Source organism: Cetorhinus maximus, chromosome 6 (assembly GCF_964194155.1).
Source record: "Cetorhinus maximus chromosome 6, sCetMax3.hap1.1, whole genome shotgun sequence".
NCBI lineage: Eukaryota > Metazoa > Chordata > Chondrichthyes > Lamniformes > Cetorhinidae > Cetorhinus > Cetorhinus maximus.
Genome location: NC_135884.1, coordinates 10,719,423 through 10,745,141, shown reverse-complemented (window position 1 = coordinate 10,745,141; position 25,719 = coordinate 10,719,423). Strand labels below are relative to the sequence as shown.

The 25,719-nt window shown below is 44.6% G+C and overlaps 1 protein-coding gene across 1 annotated transcript in view; it reads left to right on the top strand.

The window, feature by feature from the left end:
• sema3b (sema domain, immunoglobulin domain (Ig), short basic domain, secreted, (semaphorin) 3B) overlaps positions 1-25,719 on the top strand; it is a 146,370-nt gene that overhangs the window by 31,626 nt on the left and 89,025 nt on the right. The window contains exons 2-3 of the mRNA XM_078543161.1: positions 15,007-15,161; positions 23,021-23,083. Coding sequence (XP_078399287.1) covers positions 15,007-15,161; positions 23,021-23,083 — 218 coding nt within the window. The remainder of the gene's footprint in view (positions 1-15,006; positions 15,162-23,020; positions 23,084-25,719) is intronic.

Sequence of the window (25,719 nt, the reverse complement as noted above, 5' to 3'; positions counted from 1 at the left end):
AGATAAAAAGGTGATTGTGTAGCTTAGGAATTCACGTACAGGGTTACCTTGGTACTTACACAATTGTGGAGAATCAATCATATTGATAAGAGTGAAAGAAGAAAGATTTTAGTGAAATGTTTCTGAGGCTAACCGTGATCAGGCTCAGTGTCATGTGGCACCAACACGAACACTCAGAAAAATTATCATGTGGTTTATGACTTACCCTCCCCCTCAGGTGCACAGCTGCTAAGTGAACATCAGGCTGTGAATGATTGTGTTGGTTAAAGCACTGCGTGATTGCATAGTAGGGATATTGCTGCATTATACAGTGATTATGTACAAGGAGGTTGCACCGCCACTTGTTATTTTATTCCTTTAAAGGATCTGAACATTGCTGGCTAGGCCAGCATTTCTTGCTCATCTCTAATTGCCCTTGAGAAGTTGGTGGTGAGCTGCAGTCCATCTTGCGTAGGTACAACCACAGTGCTGATAGGAAGGGCGTTCCAGGCTTTTGGCGCAGCAATGGTGAAGGAACGACGATATAGCTCCAAGTGTGTGACTTGGAGGGGAGCTTGCAGGCGGTGGTGTTCCCATGCGTCTACTGCCCTTGCCCTTCTAGGTGATAGAGGTCGTGGGTTTGGAACGCGCTGCTGAAGGAGGTTTGGTGAGTTACTGCAGTGCATCTTGTAGATGGTGCTCACTGTCGCCTTTGTTCACCAGTGGTGGAAGAAGTCAATGTTGAAGGTGGTGGATGGGGTGCCGATCAAGCGGGGCTGCTTTGTCCTGGATGGCGTTGAGCTTCTTGAGTGTTGCTGGAGCTGGCAAGTAGAGAGCATTTCATCATGCTCCTGACTTGTGCCTTTTAGATGGTGGATAGACTTTGGGGAGTCAGGAGATGAGTTACTCGCCACAAAATTCCCAGCCTCTAACAGTAAGTTTGAGCATTGAGGCCATTGACAGGATCATTAAAACAATTAAAGGACCTGCCCGTCCAACCTTAAGGTTGGCGGGCAGGCCAGGAGCCCCGGCGGCAAATAGATAAAACATGAAACCTCATCCACTGGCGGGATGGGGTTTCATGTAGGGTTTTAAAAAGTTTAATAAAGTTATAATGTACATTATGAACATATCCCATCTCATGTGACATGAGGGGGACATGTTAGGGAATTTTTTTTTTTCTATTTTTCATATTTTTGAACGTGTAAGCGATCTCCCTGAGGCTGCTTTTGGGGAATCCCCCCCATAGCGCTTCCCGCCGGGCGTCATGCTGGGCGGGCCTTAATTGGCCCGCCCAATTAAAATGGCGGCGAGGCCCACTTCTCCGGCGGGGATCAGCTCCCCGCCCGCCGGAGATTGAGTCGGGCCCACCCACCCGACAGGCAGAAAATTCTGCCCCCTGTTGTTGGAAATGGTCATTGCTTGAGCACATGTGTGGCGCGAATGTTACTTGCCCTAGTTTACACAAGTGACAACAATGCATTCCGGGCAGAATCGGCAGAGCTGGAAACGTTAGCGAGTGATGTCTAAAGCCATTTATTTTGTGTTTTCTGCAATCTTGGAGACTTGCTTGAGATTTAAATCCCCCCGAGGCCGGCTTTAACCTCAAACCCGGCCCTGCATCCCGAAATTGTGGAATTCCACTGATTCCGCGGAATCTGGAAGGCTCTACAAATCACTCTCATTTTCTTCGGGGCATTAGCACTCTCAGGCACTTTTAAGAAGCTTTCGCACAGCATAAAATATTACTTTACTAAGAAACTGACTAGCACACACCAACGAAAGCATAAAATAGGCCATAAATAAAAATAGGCAATTCTGGAAATACTCAGGAAGTCAAGTGGCAGGCGCAACTCAGCATTCCCAGCATTTTCTATTTTAATTTCAGATTTCCAGCATCTACTTTTTGGTTAGTATTAAATTGGTCGGTCTAGTTCTATTTTAAGTCATTTTCAGTAACTTCTCAATCTGCTTACTCAGAGGTGGAGGACTGGGTACCCTAACTGAAAAATGCTTAACTTTGGTGATGAATCCATTTTCAGCTAAATTAATAAAACTGCAGAGGGTTACCACCATTAAATACATCAAGGAATGTGTTTTTGAAGAAAGGATGAGAAAAGCAATTACATGCTAATGATGATGCTGACCAATTGTATTGGTTTAAGGGAGATTTTAGGTTTATAAGAACATAAATAGGTGCAGGAGTAGACCACATGGCCCAACGAGCCCGCTCCGCAGATCTATCCAATCATGGCTGATTTTGGGCTTCACCTCCACTTTCCTGCCCACTCCCCATATCCCTTAATCTCTTGAGAGACCAAAAACCTGTCCATCCCGGCCTTAAATGTGTTCAGCTGTAGAGAATCCACAAACCTCTGGAGTAGAGAATTCCAAAGATTCATAATCTTTTGAGCGAGGAAATTTCTCCTCATCTCAGCCCTAAACGATCAAAACCCCTTACCCTGCCTTCTCACCTTGTTGACCCCGGTGAGTTTCAGACAGCCTGAGAAACACATTCACTGACGGCTAAAGTCAGAATTCAGGATTCATCTTCAGACAAGTGTCTTTTTGTATATTTAAATCATCGACTCACCTGATTCACAGGTGCGTCACACAGGCTTGAAAAAGCGCACCAGTTAAATGCGGATGTCAGTGGGTTCGTGCTCTTTATGAGAATACTTTAATGTTAACTTGAACTGTAACTTAGCCCACGCAGTTTGAAGCAGAAACTCTAGCCCAAGCTGCTTATAAGGTTTCCACGAATATACTGGGGTCTTTTTCTAACATCAATAGAGTTGTAAGAACAATGTGCTCTGAAAACTGCCCTTGAAAGCATTTTGCCACATTTGGGCCTGGATTTTTCCTATGACAGGTGGGGGCAGGGACGGGTGCCGCCCACAATCGGCTGTGCGCCGCCATTTTACACGGGCGGGCTACCTGTGCGGGCGGGGGTGGGGAGGAGAGAGAGTCGGGGCTTGCGCTCTTTCGTGCATGCGCATGAACGAGCGCAGCGCTCTCCCTGAACCACGGAGCTGCCTCAGGGAGATTGAATGGTTATGAAAATAATTAAAGAGTCGATTGAAACATTTATTGAAACATGTCCCCTCTTGTGACTCTTTATTTATTTCAAAGTTTAAATGTGGAATTAATCTCCTGCAGGCAGCTCCGTGCCTCAGGGAGATTTCTGCGCTCTTTCGCGCACATGCGCCGAGCTCTTCCGGGCGGGCCTTAATTGGCCCACCCACGTAAAATGGCAGCACGCAGTGCGCCCGCCCGCTCCCGCCCCAGCCCGCACAACAGAGAGAAAATTCTCCCCATTGTCTCGTTTACGGAGTTCTGGCTGGTTCTGGATTTCCTGTGTTGCCATCTGCTGAATGGAAACTGTGGTTTAACATGTGTTGTGCATGAACAGAAGTTAAAAGTCGAATTTAACTCTCAACATTTTGATTACTTGACAAGAAACAGATTACCTGCTCTGTTATGATCCCAGCTGATGTTACTATTGGACAAGCCAAATCTCAGTGTGGAACCTGGCTTGGTAGATCCTAACTTTTATTTTTTGTTTAAAGGGTGGCTACTGAACAGAGTCACAGGAGTCAGCTGATGAACTTTTAATAAAAGCATAAAACATTTATTAAACAAGAAAAGATGAGCTATATTACAATACTCCTTAACCCACACCTATATCTTTACAGATATAGACAGATATGTAAGGATAACATAAGCTACAAAAGCTACCTTATACTCTAATGTTCACAGTAAGTACACAGAGCATGTAAACTAAGAGGCGACCTGTGGTCAGGCATGAAACCAAATGCCAATGCCACCCCAAGCAGATGCTATGGATCTCTCGTCAACTCCCCCCAGACGCTTGTCACACTGTGAGCCAACCAGTCTCACTGAACTCCATCTTTCACACGAGGATTTCCAATCTCCACTATCTAAGAACCCGCTTTAGAATCTTCTCCTAAATGATGCTTTCTCTTGGACGCCTTCCACAAGGGTCCACCTCTAGGAATTTGAACTCTCCTTCTGATGTTCCTCTCCCCTGGATCGCCACGTGCATTCAAGCTTCGACTTCCAAGCACTCTCTCAGATACTCAGCTGTGCCAACAGAACACCACTGCGTCACATGCCCATAGTGAACCAACCTTTGGCTGACTCCTGGAATCTTCTGGCCGCTCACAAGCCTATTTTGCTTTATGTTCTGCGTCCTGCAACTTTCTCTCTTTAAACTTGAAGCCTTCCTCTGCTGCTCAGTCTTAACCTCACTTAACAGGCCCTTTTCTAGATTCCCTTAGACTGGAAGGTCTTCTTTGACTTTCTTCCTTTTTGGCCCTGGTTTCTGGGGCCTTCTCCTGTTCTTATGGGAAATCTGCTTTCTGCAGTTCCCCCTCCTGTCCTGGCAACAGCAGCTTTTTCTACCTTGTGTTTGTTTTAATTCCCCTTCAAGACTCATAAAACCTCATTAGAATGCAGACATCTTTTAAAGTGAAACCAAAATGGAAGTTCCCCCCCTTTCTTAACACACAAATATAGAAACACAAAATAAACTTATATTTAGATATACTTTATTCCTAACACAAACACATACACATTATTGTATTGCTGTTTGTGCGAGCTTGCTGTGCACAAATTGGTTGCTGTGTTTCCTACTTTGCAAAACAGTGACCACACTTCAAATATACTTCATTGGCTGTAAAGCACTTTGAGGCATCCAGTGGTTGTGTAAGGCACTATACAAATGCAAGGCTTTCTTTTGGTACCTGTGCATTAGCTTTTGGTGACTTATGTACCGGGACACCCAAATCTCTTTGCTCCTCCAGGGTGCCTGCATTATCATACGAACATATGAAATAGGAACAGAAGTAGGCCATTTGGCCCCTCGAGCCTGCTCCGATATCCAATAAGGTCATGGCTGATCTGTTCGTGTTTTGAATTGCACATTCCCATCTACCCCCAATGACCTTTGATTCCCTTGCCTTACAAGAATCTATCTACCTCTGTCTTAAAAATATTCAATAAGGCAGATGCAGAGCCCGGGATTTTCCAGTCCCGCCAGTGGCGGGAATCGTCGTGGGCGAGACGGGAAAATTTGGAGAGCGGCCAAAATTCCATCGACTTAGGGTGGAAATTTCCGGGCCCTGCCAGCAGTGGGACTAGAAAATCCCACTCAGAGAACCGAATGGGGAATCCAGGATGAAGTGGCATGATCTTAAAATTCAAGCTAAGCCGTTTGGGAGTGAAGTAAGGGAGTACTTTTCCACACAGAGGGAATTGGCAACCTGGAGCTGTCTTTTCTTAAAGGGTTGTGGCTTTTTCAAGACGAAGATAGATTGACTTTTCTTAGGTGTGGGATGTGCAGATACATAGGGCGGCATTCTCCGATCGGCGAGTGGGGGTGGGGCTCACTCACCGACGTGTAAAATGACGTGAGGTAACGTCATTTAGATTTTCAGTTTGGCGGGTGCGCAGCTGAGTCAGCTGTGCGCTCGCTGAACTGTCAAAGGCCTATTAAGGCCATTTAAATAGTAATTAATTCAGTTAGCTAAGCTGCCCGTCCAACCTTAAGGTTGGCGGGGTGGGGGCAGTCGAAGAGCCCAGGCGGCCTTCGCATTTCTCATGAAACCTCATCCACGGGCTGGGATGAGGTTTCATGAAGTGTTTTAAAAGTTGATAGAAATGTTAAAAATAATTCTTTTACATGTCCCAGCTGATGTGACAGTGTCTCAGGGAGATCTCTGCACTTTGTCGCGTGCATGTGCGAAAGGGCTCAGGGAACGACTCAGGGAATCCCCCCCCCCACCTCCCCGCACGCACAGGGAGCGCTCAGCGCATCCGGGCGAGCGCCACACCTTAATTGGCCCGCCCAATCGGGGGCATCGACCGGGTTTGCGCCCGCCCCCGCCTGCCCAACCACCACCCCCCCCCCCCCCGATAGGGGGAAATTTCTGCCCATAGAATTGAGGTACAGATTGTGCTGTACAGATCGAATTTAATGGCGGAACAGGCTTGAAAGGGTTAATCGGTTAAACGGCCTACTGCTGTCCCTACATTTCCAATGTGCACTTCAGGCACGCTGAAGAGAGGCAGCAAGCCGAAAGATGGTACGTTCTTGAAAAGGGGAGTTGCAGGTTTCAATGCCAGACGTTTGCAGTGACTTGGTGCAGCATGACTCACGGGCAAGGCATGGATGTGAGTCACCTGTGTTCCTGTGGAGGTAACATGGAGGGGAAACCACTCACATTTCCAGGAATGGGGAGAAGAATTGGAGGAGGCACCAGTCCAAGCTGGATGTGTTTCTTTGTGTGGAGGGAATACACATAGAAAAATGACTAGAAAGCCGGTTTAGCTAAAGCAAATAAAGAGTAATTGTTTCAAGTGGCTGAAGGCACATAAACCAGAGGGCACAGGTTTGAGGCGATTGTCGAAAGAAGCAGAAGTGACATGAGGAAAAGCGTGGGTGGTTAGGATTTGGAATCACTGACAGGGTTATGGAGACAGATTCAATCGTAGCCTTCAAAAGGAAATTGGATAATTACTTGAAGGAAAGGAATATAATAGGGACATAGGGAAAGGGGAGGGAGTGGGACTAACTGGATTGCTCTCCGAAAGGCTCAATGAGCTGAATAGCCTCTACTTGTGCTTTACTACTTGCTGTGATCCGTGATTCAATTGTTTGGTGTTTGATCATGTTTATTTTCTAACTTCATTGTCTGTGATTAGTTAAGCCTGGCGCAGTTACTTAGAAAGAGAAGCTAAACTGTAGGCAAGCCGCGGTAAGTCTGAGAATAAACATTTTAAAGCACTGAATAAAACTCCTCCTGCAGATATATATAAAACACAAAACTAGGCCTCGATACTGCCCTGGGTCCATAAACGGCCTCAAGTTTCTCTTGTAGATCAAGTTGGCATGAAAAAAATAACCATGCAGACCATCAGCTGTATGCGCTTGAGCACAAAAATCAAGGCTGACACTCTAGCGCAGTACTGAGGAAGTGCTGCACTGTCAGAGATGCCGTTTTTCAGATGAGACATTTAACCAAGGCCCTATCTGCTAGCTCGAGCGGGTGTAAAAGATCCCAAGGCACTATTTTAAAGAAGAGCAGAGTTACCAGTTATCCCTGGTGTCCCGGCCAATATTTATCCTGCAATCTACACCACAAAAAAACAATCTGATCATGATCACATTGCAGTTTATGGGAATTTTCTGGGTTTTTTTGGCTTCTGCGTTTCCTACATTACCACAGTGACTACACTTCGAAAGTACTTCTTTGGCTATAAGGCACTTTGGGAGGTTTGGTGGCCGTGAAAATGCTACACAAGTGCAAGTCTTTCTTTTTTTCTTTTTAATTCCCAACCTCCCCGTTCTGTACCTTCAAACTCCACAAATGCCTAGTGGAACTCCAAATAATCAACAGTGAGTTGTTGAAATTAGTACAAACTGCAAATCATCCATTGTCTTCTCTTTATCTTTTCCCTCTGGTCTAACCTCCCTGCATCTTGAACACAGATATTAATCTTGTTGATATGACATATATATATTATAAAATATATTTTATATATATAAAATACATGGCACACCTCATCATCTGGATCAGTGCTCAAGCCATATTGGATACAAATAGATGGCATTCTGAATCCTTTTGACAGAATCCTCCATCACTGGCCAAAACATAGTAAAATAAATTTATAGTCAATTGTATATATTGTTGCAGTTTTGCAGTGGCCATAACCACACAGTATAGGATAATACAGTGTGTGGTTTGAAGGAATGGTTTGTAATTCCAGGGATACTATTCCCCCCCCACTTAGTCTTTAAGGGATATACTAAATAAAGGAACACTCCCATTTTGCTTGACCCTGTCACGTTACCGAAATGCACAAATGTACTATTCATAAGTTGCTCTTACACTTCCTGATAACACAGCATCAAATCATGAAGAGAATAACAACCCTCCAATTTAAAACCCCTGTCTTGCAGAGATTCTTTTCTTGGGTCCGAATTATCCAGCTGCTTAACTGAACCATTGAAACGTTATTTGATGCGATTAAATGTGAAATGTAAACTTGCATGGAGTTAAAAATTAATTGCTGAGGATTTCTCATTAATAACTTAGGCTATTTTTAAAAACATTTATAACTTATTTTAAAGCTATTAGCTGAAGGTTTTCCAGCAAATAGCTTCCGTGGCCTTGGCATTATAGGATTACTGTTTCTGGGAGCCAGAGTCCCAGGATAGTAGTGAATATGAATTGCTACTGTAGGAAAGGATCAGTGAAGGCAGGATAGGGAGGGTTCCCATTACAAGGTCACCAGCCTCACATCCTGTTGGTTCAGAGGTGAGTGTATACCTCAGAGACCTTCCCTGGCAACTATTCACCGTTGCAAAAATATTATGTGAATGACCTCTAAACCTATGTTGTAGTTAGTAGATTTACTAGAATGGGTACCAGGGGTGAGGAGCTTCAAGGAACTTGGAGAAGCTGGAATTGTTCCCCTTACAGCAGAGAAGGATAAGGGGAGACTTCATGAGACATTTCAAATCAGGAAGGGTTTTGATAGAGTAAATGAAGTGCAACTGGGTGGTTTTTAATTTCCTTTCCCATGGGCGAGTTTGGTGGTGGGTGGCATTTAATCAGGTGGGAGGGTGGTGGGTGGGGATCCTGCCACCCTCCTGTTTCTGCCTGATTACATAAGTGGCGGGAAGGCTTGTGGACATCCTTCCTGCGTCGCTGCCAGTTGAGGTCCTTAGGCGGGCAATTACTGCCCACTTAAGGGCTCGTTCTGCTGCCGCCGGTATTCACCTCCTGTGGCCTCCACCATAGGTCATCATAGATGCAAGTCTTCACTCAATTCAATTCACTTCATGTCATATCAATAAATGGCTGAAGGCACTGGATGCAGTAAAGGCTCTGACAACATCCTGGTTATAGTACTGAAGACTTGTGCTCCAGAAATATCCAAAGCTGTTCTCCTAGCCAAAACTGTTCCAGTACAGCTACAACGCTGACATCTACCTGGCAATGTGGAAAATTGCCCAAGTATGTCCTGTCCAGAAAAATTGGACAAATCCAATCTAGCCAATTACCCCCACATCAGTCTACTCTTGATCATCGGCCAAGGTGACGGAAGCTGTCATTGTCATGAAAATATAATAATTTTCATAATGTTATTGTGAGTTATTGTAAAGGTAGGTTAATAGTGGGGTTTGGATTAGTTTCTCTCTGTGAGGTTGTGTATGTGGGGTGGGGTGGGGGGTGGGGGTTAATTGAATTACAGACAGCTGGTCTGGAGCTTGAGAGTTATAAAAGCTAGGTTTGAAATGTAAACATGGCTGAAGTTTTGGAATATGAGGTGTGAGGAACATTTGCATTTTTTGGTAACCAGAGTTGAGAGTTTCAAAGAGATGATACATCTAGCCAACAGAGGCTAAGCCAAACAGTGTGTGTGTTTTTCCCCAAGATTACTGATAATATGAGTACTATGAAAGATTTATGTTATGGAAAAAGTAAAGTTGCAAAGACATATTGGGACAATGGAATTTACATTAAAAAGGGAGAAACCTGTATAAAGGAAATGAGGTTATGTGTATGGAGAAGGAATTCTAAAATCTAACAGATGTGTAAAGCCTCCAGCGTCTATGAGTCAAGCTGCTGACTACAGGAACTGAAGCTAAGAAAATTCATTGGGAATACCCCTGTCCAGGGTATTGTGTGCTTTGCCTGGGTCTGTTGAAATCCACCTTGTTTTCCTGTTGCCTTAATGGAGGTATAACTGGCAGCTAGATTAATTAGTGGATTTAGGATTTATCGTGGTAGTAATTTGAAGACCTATGTATGTGCTTAAAAATCTTTTCTTCTATGAGTCAATGTTTAATTTAGTTTTGAAATAAACCTCTAAGACTTGGTGGTCTTATTACTACTGAATTCAAGACACGCATCTCAAAATAAAAATACAAATTGCAAAACAGTTGTGGCAGCTGTTTCAAGTTTCCCTTTGGGATTTGAGCAGCTCGGCGTTTACTATCCGCTGTGCCATAACAAAATTGGGGGCTCCTCGTGGGATATATTTGAAATTCCTTGATTGGTTTGGAGTTGGTGAATCTTAAGGTTTCGAGTATGAGAAGCACTTTGAGCTCAGGAGTTGGTGTGAGGTATTTTTAAAGTGGGGAGACTGCAAAAATGACTGTATCCATGGCTAAAACTTTTTTGAAAGTAGAAGATATAACTCTGATTGGGTTACAAAAAGTATCTAAGGGTACGTTAATGGAGTTGGCGGATAAGTTGCAGTTAAGGTTACCTGTAGGGGCAGACATAGTTGAAGTAATAGCAGAGCATTTATATTTGGAAGTGATATCTGACACTAGTGAGTCACAGCCGGAGGTAGCGAGACTTCAGTTTAGAGATGAAGAGGCTTGAATTTGAAGAAGCAAAGGAACTGAGAAAACTTGAATTGGAGGCAAGTGAAAAGGAAAAAGAATTGCAAATGAAAAAAACTGGAACTAGAGGGAGCAGAAAAAGAAAGGGAAAAAGAGAGATTATTTCAAAAAGAAATGGAATTGCGAAAACTCGATCTTCAGAGAGAAAAGTTAGCAATGGAAGAGAGAATGAAGGAAAGATGCAGGGAGTACCAGCTTTAAAAGCTGGATTTTAAAAAGGAGACATCAGTTGTTGAGAAAAGTTGTGATGATGAGAAAACCTTTAACCTAAAACCCAATGGGGAGGTGTTTAAATATGTACAAGCTCTCCCGAAGTTTGAGGAAAGAGATGTTGAAACATTCTTTATTTCATTTGAGAAGATAGCTAAACAGATGAAATGGCCACAGGAAAACTGGACATTGTTGTTACAATCTTGGTTGGTGGGTAGAGCACATGAGGTTTATGCTCCACCATCAGAAGAAATGCTGGTGAACTATGATGTGGTAAAAAAGGTGATGTGGTATTTTGAGAGCATATGAGTTGGTTCCTGAGGCCTACAGGCAAAAATTTAGGAATATAAGAAAACAACCTGGACAAACTTGTATTAAGTTTGAGAGAGTAAAACAAAGTAATTTTGACCGGTGGATACGGGCATTAAAGATAGAGACAACATATGCAGCTCTTAAGAGAAGCAACTCTTTTGGAAGAATTTAAAGATTCAATTCCTTCAGTAGTTAGAACTCATGTGGCGGAACAGAGGGTTAAAATGGTCAGACAAGCAGCAGAGATAACTGATGATTATGAGTTAGTTCATGGAGCTAAACCTTTTTTGTTACCCTTTTAAATCCGAAAAGAATGGAAAGTGGGAAGATGAAAGGAAGGTGGGTAGTCAGGGAAGAGAAGGAGCAGGTGGAAATTCCCAGGAAGTTTTTTCTCAGACTAAAAAGGAAGGTGCTGAGGGTAGAAGTGACACTCGAAAATTGAGGTGTTTTCATTGTAATAAAGTTGGACACATGAAGTCAGTGTGTTGGAAATTACAGGGAAAATCTTGGGATTATTTGGGTGCAGAAAAGTTCTGGAAGTAAAGTACTGTGTGTTCTGAGGTTCAGGCACAGGAAAAACCAGCGGTTTGTGTACAGGTTAAACAGGAAGAATCAGTGAAAGGTAAAGAATTGGGAATGTGTTCACAATTTACCCAAGGGAGTTCTGAGGAGCAGGTTGCAGAAATATTTAAAGATTTTACGTATGAAGGGGAAGTCTTTCCATGTTAACAGGGTAGAGTAGGTAAAGGTATTAAAATTTTAAGAGACACAGGGGCTAGTCAATCCTTAATGTTGTGGGATAGCGACATTTGTATTTCAGGGGGAGTATTGCAGGATCAGGTGATAATAGGTGGGGTTCATGGTTTCAAAGAGATGATAAGGTGTTACGCCTAGCCAACAGAGGCTAAGCCAAACAGTGTGTGTATTTTTCCAAAAGCTTACTGATAATATGAGTACTATGAAAGATTTATATTATGGAAAAAGTAAAGTTGCAAAGACATATTGGGACAATGGAATTTACATTAAAAAGAGATAAACTTTTAGAAAGGAGATGAGATTATGTGTAAGGAGAAGGAATTCTAGGATCTAACAGATGTGAAAAGCCTCCAGCTCCTATGTATCAAGCTGTTGTCTACAGTAACTGAAGCTAAGAAAACTCATAGTGAATACCCCTGTCCAGGGTATTGTGTGCTTTGCCTGGGTCTGTTGAAATCCATCTTGTTTTCCTGTTGGCTTAATGGAGGTATAACTGGGAGCTAGATTAATTAGTGGATCTAGGAATTATTATAGTAGTAATTTGTAGACCTACATATATGCTTAAAAATCTTTACTTCCATGAATAAATATTTAATTTAGATTTGTAAAAATCCTCTAAGACTCAGTGGTCTTATTACTACTGAATTCAAGGCACACCTCTCAAAATAAAAATACAAATTGCAAAACAGTTGTGGCAGCTGTTTCAAGTGTCCCTCTGGGATTTGAGCAGCTTGGCATTCACCACCTGCTGTGCCATTGCAGGCATCACCATATCAGCAATAACCTGCTCACTGATGCTGAGCTTGGCTTTCATCAGGGCCACTTGGCTCCAGAGCCTATGACAACCTTGGGCCAAACATGGGCAAAAGCTGAATTCCAGAGATGAGGTGAAAGTGCCTGCTCTTGACATCAAGGCAGCTTTTTATCGAGGGTGCCGTCAAGGAGCCCTAGCAAAATTGAAGTCAATGGAAATCAGGGGGAAAACTCTGCATTGGTAGGAGTCATATTTAGCTCAAAGAAAGATGGCTCAGGTTGTTAGAAGTCAATCATCTCAGTCCCAGGGCATCGCTGCAGTAGTTCTCAGGGTCGTGGCTTAGACCCAACCATCTTCAGATGCTTCATCAATGACCTTCCCTCCAACTTGAGGTCAGAAGTGGGGATATTCATTGATGATTACACAATGTTCAGTACAATTCTCAACTCCTCAGATTCTAAAGCCACATGCAGCAACACCTGAACAACATTCAGTCTTGAGCTGATGGGTGGCAAGTAACATTTGTGCCACACAAGTGCCAGGCTATGACCATCTCCAACAAGAAAATCTAACCATCTTACTTTGATGTTCAACAGCATTACCATTGCTGAATCCCCTACTATGAACATCCTGGGGATTATTACTGAGTGAAACAGGAAGATGATGGTGATGGTAATATCACTGAGCTAGTAACCCAGAGGGCCAGGCTAATGTTCTGAGGACAAACATTCAAATCCCACCATGGCAGCTCGTGGAATTTAAATACAATTAATTGATTTAATTAATTCTAAAAAAGTCTGGAATTGAATGTCAGTCTCGGTAGCGGTGACCATGAAACTTTCATTGATTGTCCTGATTTACAAAGGCTTAGCATTACCTTTGTACTTACCCCTTTTTGACCCATCTGGTTCACTAACGTCCTTTAGAAATTCCATCCTCACCTGGTCTGTCCTACATGTGACTCCAGACTCACAGCAATGTGGTTGATTCTTAACTGCTCATAAGGATAATTTGGGATGGGCACCAATTGTTGGCCATGCCAGCAATGCCTATATCCCATAAGTGAATAAAAAATAAATGAACTGGATCAGCCAGACATACTGTGGCTATAAGCACAGGTCAGAGGCTGGGAATTCCACAGTGAGTAACTCACCTCCTGCCTCCCTAACGTCTGTCCACCGTCTAAAAGGTGCAAGTCAGGAGTGTGATGGAATGCTCTTCACTTGTCTGGATGAGTGCAGCTTCAACAACACTCAAGAAGCTTGACACTGTCCAGGACAAAGCAGCCCGCTTGATTGGCACCACATCTATCACCTTAAATATTCACCCCCTCTACCATTGGTGTAAAGTAGCAGCAGTGTGTACCATCCACAAGATGCACTGCAGGGATTCACCAAGGCTCCTTTGACAATGCCTTCCAAGCCCATGACCCCTGATACCCCAAAGGACAAGGGCGGCAAATGCATGGGAACACCACCACCTACAAGTTCCCCTCCAAGCCACTCGCCATCCTGACTTGGAAATATATCGCTGTTCCTTCAATCCTGGAACTCCCTCCCTAACAGAACTGTGGGTGTACCTACACCACATGGACTGCAGCGGTTCAAGAAGGCAGCTCAAAGGAGAATAAGAAATGAGTAATAAATGCTGGCCCTGCCAGCAACGCTTACATCCTATGAAAGAATAAATAAGAAATTGATCACAATACTCCAGCTGAGACCTAACCAATGATTTATAAAAGTTTAGTGTAACTTCATTACTTTGTACTTATCGCTCAATGACCAGAAGTGGGTGTGGTATTTAATGTGCTGCCTGACTGGAACGTTAATTTGGATAAGAATCTTCGAATTATGCTTTGCTGTTATGATCCTGTAATTCAGCATCCTGTTGGTTTTGTTAATTGCTGCTTTGTATTGGTTGGACACCTTTTAGCGTCTGGTGTACTATTTCAACACCGTTTGTGAAATATACATTCCGACTATGTTTTCCTGCATTAAATTTCATCTTGAATGGGAGACCCCTTTTTTAAAACCGTGTCCTCCTAGATCTAGATTCCCCAATGAAGGGAAACATCCTCTCAGTATCTACCCTGTCAAGTCCCCTCAGAATCTCATATGTTTCAATAAGATCACCTCTCATTCTTCTAAACTCCAATGAGTATCAACTCAACCTGCTTAATCTCTCCTCAAGAGGCAACCACTTCATCCCGGGAATTAGCCTCGTGAGCCTTCCCTGAACTGCTTCTAATGCAAGTATGTCACTCCTTAAGTAAGGTGACTAAAATTGCACGCAGTGCTCTAGGTGTCTCACCAAAGTCCTTTACGGTTGTAGCAAGGCTTCCTTACTTTTGTACTCCAGTCCGCTTCCAGTAAAAGCCACTAAATCCTTTAAAAAAATTGTACACTGATGTTACGTTGCACTGTTTCATCCCATGGTAGATAGAATAAATTGCAAAGTGGGGTGCGAAGCAATCTGAAAGTAGGTTAATTACGTTTTAGTATACGAAGCGAATTGTCCTTAAGGTAGAAGCTGACCCATGCATTTGTCTTTTCAGATCTGGTTTCCCGAGGTGCCGTCACCTACCAGCTGAATTACTCGTGCTGTTACAACACTCTGTTGCTGGATGAGGAGAGAGGCAAATTATTTGTGGGATCGAAGAATTACCTCATCGCTCTCAACCTGGAGAACATCAGCAAACACGACAAGAAGGTGACTAAGACTCACATGGACTTTATCTGGCAAACCTGAGGGCTTATCTACTCAGGAAGCTAACCTTCTGAGGGATACTGATTAATGAGTTAGAGATTTATGTTGCAATTAGGGAGGCGAAGGAGACAACGAGAACTTCCAAAGGGTAGTAAAACTTCTGTGACGCTTGTTGGCAGAACGGCAAGAAAGATTTTGCTCAGCTGCGGGGAAAATCTGCTTAATAAATCTGTTGAGTTTTTCCCGCGACCCTCTTCCCTTCTGTTCCCTTCTCATTTAAAGTCACGCTTGATTCTTGTTGGTGCCTAGATCGATGGGCATCTGCCCCAAATCAGGAAGAAAAACCTTGAGTGACCGATTACTTTAATATTTCCTGGGTGTAGGCTTAAAGTGCTTCACGTCAATAGAGGTATTTCTGAAGTGCACTGCTCTGACAGGTAAGCAGTTTTCATTCTGCAGGATTCCACAACCAGCAATGAGAAGAATGATTAATCAACCTGTTTTTGGCGCTGGCGTTTGGGGAGGAAGCACTGACCAGGAATCCGGCAGAACATGCTGCTCTTTAAAAAAAAAATGGCAAGGAATCCACGACAGGACCTCAGTTTAACACCTCATCCGAAATGTGGCACTCTCTCTCTCTCTCTCTCTCTTTTTCTCTCTCTCTTTCTTTCTCTCTTTCTCTCTCTTTCTCTCTCCTCCTCTCAGTAATGCCCTGAAGTGTTGGACTGGATTAACCCCTAGAATGGGGCTTGTAGCTGCATCCTCTGAGTTGGGAACGAGAGCATTATTATGGATCCAGGCTGGCTCCTTAGCCAGGACAGCGTTGACAGGTGGCTTCACCAATCCTTGGCTCGTCGATGGTTATCGCACCCGTAGTCCAACAGGGGCGCTTAGACAAAGGTTGGGAGCAGGAACCCCAATGTTTATTTTCCCTCTACCCTAGACTAGGCATGCATCTTTACAAAGCAGGCTGAGATCAGACACGTCAGCTGGGACTAGTCACTGATCCGGGGACCTACTCTGTGGGCTGCACTTCTCCTCTGGGCAGAGGAAACAGAGGGCGGGTCTGTCTCCAGATGTTGAACCCTCCCCCGGGGCTGGGGTTGGGGGGATCAGACGCTCGTGATTTTGTCATGGGGGGTGTCCCTTAATCGACCCGGTGAAAGATTTACCATCCAATGAAGGGACGGTGTACGGGCTCTTGAAGCTGAAGGGTCAATTAGAGGCCTTTCAGCTTGAAAGGAACAGTAGAAAGTAATGGAGGGTAAATAAGAGAGAGGGTGCTTCAAGAGTTTTAACATCTTACATTAAAAATGTTTTTTTCAGTCAGGCCACCAAATTGGGGGGGGGTTGGCGGTTCTGGGGTGGGGGGGGGTGGGGTGGAGGGTGGGGGGTGGTCGGGGGGGCGGAAGCACCTCTGTGGGCAGCCTGTGGCTGCTCCTGCATCCAGATAGAGATAGAGGCTCTGGGCCTGCCCGAAATGCTGGTCCCCCAGTCTAATGCTGGGAGGCCAACTCCAGCCAGTTAAACTGGCCTCCACTGTCCGAGGGAACCCGGCAACGGACTGGAAAATGGCAGTCGACCTCCCTTAAATTGTCCTGAAGTGTCTCTGCCGCAAGCCCGCAGTTAGCCCCGTCACCCTCGCCCAGGTCATAGCTCCACGAAACTGGCCCAGAGGCAGGACAGAGCTGCGACGCGCTGGCCAGCGCTGCTATTTTTTTTCTTTTTTGAGCTCCTGGTCCTGGCAGGCGCTAAAAATTCAGCCCTGTATCCCATTGCACCGCGTGAAACCGAATGTTTAAAGAGAACGCGATACATTCCTTCTTAAAAAGCATGTTTCCTTAAGCTTTATGAGCTCTTGGTGTTCTTTTTGTCCAAAATGGCAGCCAAAATTGTAATGAGGAACAGACCCTTATTGCAGTTAATTAACCCGCTACCTGTCATTTTGATTCAAAGCTGAGCGATTGTCGATAAATTGGAGGGAGGCTGGGGAGGGGGGGAAGGGAGGAATTCAAGTAAACCATCCTGATTGGCATTCTCCCTCTTCCCCGATCATAAGCTGTGACTAGACTCCCATCCCTCCTCCCCTGCAATTCCCGTGTGGAACGTTGTGCTACCGTTCTGCCAGTTAAACAGTTCAACATTTCACTGATATCTTTCTCTAATTGACTGCCAGCTCTCAGGCTGTGGCAAGGCTGGGGCCCTGATGTCTCAGTCAGCTGCTGAGCCTGATAAATGAGGATGCATTCCACTCCTAATTAAAGTGATGCTGATGGGCCACAGTGAGCGCATTCATCTGAATCATCTGACAATAGACTGCCATGCAATTCGCTGAGGTCATTGCTGGTACCAGGCAACATTTCAACAGATTCTGTGCAGAATTTAAACGCCTCCCTTCCTCATTCACTCTCTCTCTCTATTTTCACTCTCCTGGTCGATCGCACCATGTCTCTGATTTACTTTTTTCATTAGTTTCCCCTCTCCCCTCCAGAACTTACCCTTCCACCTCTGCCCGTGTTTCCTCTCATGTCTTTATGTCTGTTTTTGGCTTCAAAGTAAGCAAAGTACCACAAACTATTTCAAAGCAGAAACCCCACACGCACAGCACATCACAGCAGTGTTATGGAACAGGGTTTGACACCGAGCCACAGAAGGCATTACTAGGGCAGATGGCCAAAAGCTTGATCAAAGAATTGGGTTTTAAGGAGCGTCTTAAAGGAGGAAAGTCAGGTGGAGAGGTGTAGGGAGGGGATTCCAAAGTTAGGGCCTGGACTACTGAAGTTGCTAGCTTCCAATAATGGGCTGATTGAAATCGGGAATGCACGACAGGGCATAGCTGGAGGAGTGCAGAAATCTCAGGATCACAGAAAAACAGAATTTTTACAGTGCAGAAGGAGGCCATTTGGCCCATCGTGTTTCCACTGGCTCTCCGAATGAGCAATTTACTTAATACCATTCTCCCCACCTTCCCCCGGCTAGCGCTGCACATTCTTGCTTTTCAATTAACAGTCTAATTCCCTTTTGAATGCTTCAATTGAACCTGCCCCCACCACGCTCTCAGGCGGTGCATTCCAGACCTTAACCACTCACTGCGTGAAAAATTTTCTCCTCAGATTCCCTTTACCATTTACTTTAGATCTGTGCCCTCTCATTCTCAATCCTTTCATGATTCGGGGCAGTTTCTCCCTATCTACACTGTCCAGACCCCTCATGATTTTGAATACCTCTATCAAATCTCCTCCCAGCCTTCTTTTCTTTAAAGGAAAACAGTCCTAGTTGCTCCAATCTATCTTCATAGCTTAAGCTCCTTATCCCTGGAACCATTCTCGTGAATCTTTTCTGCACTCTCTCCAAGGCCTTCACATCCTTCATAAAGTACGACACCCAGAACTGGACGCAATGCTCCAGCTGAGGCCGACCTAATGTCTTATACAAGTTCAACATAACCTCCTTGCTCTTGTACTCAATGTCCCTATTAATAAAGCCCAGGATACTGTGTGCTTTATTAACTGCTCTCTCAACCCGTCCTGCCACCTTCAGTGACTTATGCACATATACACCCAGGCGCCTCTGCTCCTGCACCCCCTTTATAGTTGTACCCTTTATTTTATATTGTCTTTCCATGTTCTTCTTACCAAAATGAATCAGTTCGCATTTCTCCACATTGAACTTCACCTGCCACCTGTCTGCCCATTCCACCGACTGTCCTTTTGAAGCTCTACACTATCCTCCACACAGTTCACAGTGCTTCTAAGTTTCGTATCATCTGCAAGTCTTGAAATTGTGCCCTGACACCAAGGTCCAGATCATTACTATATATCAGGAAGAGCAAGGGTCCCACAGTGACCCCTAGGGAACTCCACTACAAACCTTCCTCCAGCCCAAAAAAACACCCATTAACCACTACCCTCTGTTTCCTGTCGCTCAGCCAGTTTTGTATCCATGTTGCTACTGTCCCTTTTATTCTATGAGCTATAACTTTTCTCAAAAGTCTATTGTGTGGCACTGTGGCAAATGCCTTTTGGAAGTCCATGTACACCACATCAACAGCATTACCCTCATCAACCCTCTCTGTCACCTCTTCAATAAATTCCAATAAGTTAGATAAACATTATTTTTCTTTAAGCAATCCATACTGGCTTTCCTTAATTAACCCGTATTTGTCCATGTGACTGTTGATTTTATCTCTAATTATTGTTTCTACAAGTTTCCCCACCATCGAAGTTAAACTGACTAGCCTGTCGCTGCTGGGCTTATCTTTACATATTTTTTTGAACAAGGGTGTAAGGTTTGCAATTCTCCGTCCTCTGGCACCACCCCTGAGTCTGAGGAAGACTGAAAAATTAAGGCCAGTGCCCCTGCAATTTCCACTCTCACTTCCCTCAGTATCCGTGGATGCATCTCATCTGGTCCTGGTGCCTTATCAACTTGACGTACAGACAGCTTATCTAATACCCCCTTATTAATTTTAAACCTTTCTAGTGTCTGAATTATCTCCTCTTTCACGATGGCCTGGGTAGCATCTACTTCCATGGTAAAATATTCATTCAATGCCTCAGCTATGCTCTCTGCTTCCGTGCTTAAACCCCCCTTTTTGGTTCAGGATCGGCCCTACTCTTCCTTTTACTACTTTTACTCTTTACCTCCTTTTACTATTTACATGCCTGTAGAAAACTCAGTGGTTTGTCGGGCTGAAGGAGGTTGCAGATATATTGAGCGGTGTGGCGATGGACGATTTTGAAGACAAGAATGAGAATTTTCAAATTGACGTGTTGCTCAATAAGGATGATCAGAGTGGGTACTTATTTTAATCTGCAAGCAGCCAACAAGGTAGCAGAGATAGTGGACTCACTCCATGTTTGGAGAACCTCGTGCTTTGTTTAGAGTTTGGGGAGTAAGCAGCAGTAACTGCTTTGGAATTGCATATTAAAAAAAGATCCTCCGCCACGTTTGAAGTTTAAGCCAAAAGCTGCCCTTTGCCGTGGATTATTTGTTCCTTCACTTGTGACTTTGGAGACGTTTTTCATTGAGGTTATTAAGAGGCCTGGGTGAGGGTTTCAGCCACAGAGGGCTCAAAGCAGGGGCAGGGCTGGGCAATGTGACAGGGGAGGTGTAGGTAAGCTGTCTTTGAGCAGGTTAGAAGTTCAACTCAATGTCAGATGGAGCACTGAGGATTCGGCTGTTTTGGTTCATTCATGATAGGATGAATCAAGAGGGAACGGAGTTTGTGTCAGGGGTCCGTGGGATTGCATAGAATAAAGGCACAGAAACAGGCCATTCAGCCCAACCAGTTCATGGCAACATTTATGCTCCATTCGAGCCTCTTCCTTCCCATCTCTCCTCACCTAAATCTACCATCCTAAACATCTATTCCCTTCTCCCTTATATGCTCGTCCAGCTTCCTTCTAAATGCATCAATACTATTCACTTCAACTACTCCCTGTGGTAGCAAGTTCCACATTCTCACACTCTGGGTACAGGAGTTTCTTCTGAATTTCCTATTGGATTTCTTGGTGACTCCCTGGTGACTCCAGGACAAAGCAGCCCGCTTGATTGGCACCCCACCCACAAACATTCACTCCCTCTACTACCGACGCACAGTAGCAGCAGTGTGTACCATCTACAGGATGCACTGCAGGAATTCACCAAGGCTCCTTAGACAGCACCGTCCAAACCCACAACCACTACCACCTAGAAGGGCAAGGGGTGCAGATGGATGGGAACACTACCACCTGGAAGTTCCCTTCCAAGTCACTCACCATCCTGACTTGGAGGTATGTCGCCGTTCCTTCACTCTCGCTGGGTCAAAACCCTAGAACTCCCTCCCTAACACATGGACTGCAGCGGTTCAAGAAGGCAGCTCACCATCACCTTCAGAAGGGCAACTAGGGATGGGCAATAAATGCTGGCCCAGCCAGCGAAGCCCACATCCCATGAATGAATTGAAAAAAAAACTATCGCACATTGACGGTCTCTAGTTATGCTCATCCCCACAAGTGGAAACATTCTCTCTGTATCCACTTGACCAAAACCTTTAGTCATTTTAAAGACATCTATAAGGTTATCCCTCACCCTTTTTCCCAGAGATGATACCTTCAGTCTTCTGAATGTTTAACTGGAGGAAATTCTGGCTCATCCAAGTCTGGGATGTTATACAGACAGGCTGACAATTCAGAGGCTGTGGAGGGGTTGAGAGAGAATGGGGTCAGCATGAATGTGGAAGCTGACCCCATGTCTCAAGATGTCATTGTCAAGTCTCTTAAGAAGGATTTGAATCTGCAACCTTCTGACTTACTACGCCACAGTTGACTTGACTCCACCTTTGAAGTCTATTGCCTAACGGGGAGTGCCAAGCTCATTTGCCCCGACCAGCCCCTAGGACACACGACTGTGAGAAGCCTCGAGGGTGAGTTATAATCTATTGGAAGAGGTCGTTTTCTTTATTGCAAGAAAGCCTGTTCTATCATTCACTGTGTTAGTAATCCAGATGGTTGCTCTCATTAATTGTGACATCATGTATTTTGACAGCAAATATAAAGATCTGAGAAAACTCTCAAAAAGCAAATTTGTTGCCAATTTCAACTTTGAGCCAGTAATTGTTATGAGAAATTCATACCCTTGCCAGTAATCATTTCATCGATACGCTTTATCATCACTGCACCCGTGTTAAAGATGTTTAGTGAATTAATGCAGTCCCGTGGGTTTATTATGTAATGCTGTTTAGTTGTGCTTCAGTTCCCAGCTCATTGGAATGACTGATTAACCTGACTGAATGGATCTCCCAGTGTTTTCTGACATAAGCCATGCCTCAGTTGGTAGCACTCTCACCTTGGAGTTAGATATGTCGTGGGTTTAAGTTCCACTCCAGATAACTTTAGCATCTAATCCAAGGCTCACAATCCAGTGCTGGTGCTGAGAGAGTACCTTTCAGTAGATGTTTAAACTGACACCCCATTTTCTTTCTCCAGTGGAAGACCCCATGGTACCTCACAGAGAAGAGAAGAGGATGCTCCTTGGTGTCCTGGCCAATATTTACCCATCAACCAACATAATTGTAAACAGATTCCCTGGTCATTGTTACATTGCTGTTTGTGGGGTCTTGCTTTCCAGATATTGGCTGCTGTTTTTTCCTACCTAACTGCAGTGACTACACTTCAGTAGCCAAGAAGCACCTTGGGCTATCCTGAAGTCATGACAGGTGCTATATACATTCTAGTGCTTTCTTCCCTTTTATGACCCTGATGTGGTAGAATACTTTTTGTTGGTCATATTGTTGGTATCTCCACCGTGTGAAAAGCAGCTTTGGCACAGGTACTGCTAATTTATCAGATTGGAGTTCCTCGCAGGAACGCCATGCCCTTTGTACAAGGGACAAGAGCTGAACTGTCCATTTCAGGTAATGGGGGAAATGCCACTTCCTCAGTTAGCAACCTTGCTTATCTCACTTTTTATATATATGGATTCCTAAGGCATGATGAGGTTATAACGTTGTTCTTTATCTCTAGGCTATATCGCTTCGAGGGTTTGAATGACCTTCTCCTGTTCCTACCTGATTTGTAGGGTATTGGTGCAGGTGTGACACATGTGGACCATGCAATACTCAGTTACTACCTTGTATGTACTATGCATGATTGAAGTTGTCAGTGGGACATTCACACACAATACAGTGGCAGATATGAGTGAATTTATTGAAGGTTGCTTCAGGAATTAAAGCGTTAATTTCCTGTTGCCAGCGTACTCCTGTAATTCTGAATGGCTTGGTTTAACCGTGCAATTGTATCGAGCCTTTGGCCATAGATCCTCTTGAGAGGGTACATGTTGCTGCCCCATTGAACTCACCATGGTTGTTGTCTATCTTGCAGATTTACTGGACAGCTCCTGTGGAACGGAGAGAAGAGTGCAACTGGGCAGGCAAAGATTTACACGTGAGTGCGATCACTTCTAATTGTCTGAAAGCTCTGCATGGTCGACAGCCTGCGGTTAGCGTGAACAGTGAGGGGTCTTTTGTGTCCTGGTTGGAAATGGCACCTCCCCCTTCTCTTCCACACCCCCCCTCCTCACCACCCCCCGAAGCGATTCCTTTCTCTCGAGCTATTGAACACAGGGAATAATCCGAAATGATCAACCAAGTGTTAAGGGCTTATTTGCGACATTTGAATGGGACGTTGAGGCTGTGTCAGCGTGGAGGGTGTGAGAAGAGTTTTGCCGCACAGTACAGCAGCTACCTAGAAATGAGAGTTTAACTTGTAAAGAATGATGTTAAGAATGCTGCCTCACTGTGTATCGGGGGCTAATAATTTCTTTAACAGTCTGGTTGAATCGCATTGTGTTTTGAGTTCTGATGAAGACTGTGGAAATGTCTTAAAATTTCCTCCACGATTGTCTCCTCCTGGTTACTCCGTAAGGTGTTTTCCAAATTGAGAAACCTAGGTGAAGGGTCAAGGCTCATACCGCAGGATGCCAACAACATCTTTCATTTATTAGGCACCTTTGACTTAATAGAGCAGCCCGAGGTGCTTCTCGGGAGAACTATCAAACAAAATTTGACACCGAGCCACAGAAGGAGATATTACGACAGGCGACAAAAGGTTTGATCAAAGAGGTAGGTTCGAAGTTTAAAGGAGAAGACGAGCGGAAAGGTTTCGGGAGGGAATTCCAGAGCTTAAGCCCCAGGCAGCTAAAGGCATGTCTGTCAATGGTGGAGTGAGGAATTCTGGGGTTGCTCAAGAGGCCAGAATTTGAGGAGCGCGGGGATCTCAGAGGGCTGTGGGGTTGGAGGCACCGACAGAAATAGGGAGGGGTGGAGCGACGTTGGGATTTGGAAGCAAGGATGAGAATTTCAACTAAAGTTGAAAAGGCGAGTGATGTTAAACTTTGGTTTTAAAAGCCTGCTGTTTGTAGGAGAGAAGGAAAACTGATGGGAGTGGACGTGGACTACAACAGCCCTGTCATCTTGTGAAAGACTGAGTTAGCGTAGCAAATGGGGCGACAAACCTCACTTTCAACAGTGAGGATGTAGGGAGGAGGAGAAATATGTAAGGCAAGCTCGTAGCTTTGATGAAATGAGAGGAATTCTCAGAAGATTATTGACTTCTAAGCATGCAACATAGTGAGACAAGAAAGGCTGCGATGAAAAGTGGGAAGAGAGAGACTTGACAGGCAGACAGTTGGAGGCTACGGGTGACAGAACAAGTCTCTTAAAGCACAACAAGCTCTTTCTTATACCCTGCCCCAGATAGCATGGGAAAGACATTAGAAAAGACTTCCTGGATGAGAAGTTTTGGTTGGGATTGTGCGCGACAAGACAAGGCTGAGAATTGTTGAGGACGAAAGGGTTTGATACGAAAGAGTAAAGTGACCAAGCCGCGGGGAGTCTTGAGGTGAACACGTGAAGAATTTGGTGCTCCTTGAGGCTGGATGAACAGCGAGTAAAGTGGTAGGTGGCAAACGTCCAGCAAGGAATTTGTGAAAGAGGGTTGGGCGGTGGGGGGGGGATTGGGTGGGGGGGGGTGGTGGAGGGGTGGAGGGGAGGGATAACTCACATGCTGACAAGCTCAGTCGAAGCTGGAAAGTAACCTGGGCTCTGGGCCTTTTCAGGTCTGATTGTAACCTAGATGTATACCTGAAAACTATGTCAAATATCCGTCAATTCACAATGTCTCTTTTTGGGTTGGGCATGAAGTACATTCCAGAGGTATTAGGAAGCTGGAATACTTCCCATCCTTTGCCTCCCACTATTCATGCCAACTCACAATCCTGTCATCAGCAGCCTGCTCACTGCATTTCAGATCAGATCACACTGCAATTTTGAACAGGTGAGGTGAGCAGTCCCAAGCGTTGACATGAATGACAGCTTATGATTTCTTACACACATTGGCTGCGCACCAATGCTTCACACACGCATTCCTGTTTCAAACTTAAGTGACTCTTCTGGCCCTACTAAAGAGAAGCAAGATTTGCATTCATGGAGCACCTTTCATGGCCTGAGGATATCCCAAAGCACTTCGCAACCAGTAAATTACCTGTTGTGATGTAGGAAAGTCAAGAGCCAATTGGCGCACAGCAAGCAATGTGATAGTGACTAAATAATTTGTTTTGAGTGATGTTGGTCAAGGACTAAATATTGCCCAGGAAAACAGTTAGACCTCACAATAGCGTCATGGCATCTTTTACTTCCTCGTGAGAGAGCAGACAGGGCCTTGGTTTAACGCCCTATCCGAAAAATGGCATCTGAAATAGTGCAGTGCCCCCTCAGCACTGAGGAGGCTATTGCTTGCCTTCGGGGATTTGCATTCGCTAAATAAATAAATAAACAGGCATTGGTGATTATAACAAACCTTTGTCCATTGGTAGAGATAAGTCATGTTACCGTTTTCAAGGATGTGCAGTTGGCTGTAATCATCTCAATCTGCCTGTGCATATTGGAAGACCACGGGTGCACTTGTCTTAGGTTTTCTTGTGAACTGGTCTCAATAAGTGTGGTCATTTTTGTGGGTTAGCACCAGAAGCAATGAACATCGGAACATAGGGAAATAGGAGTACGAGTAGGCCATTCGGCCCC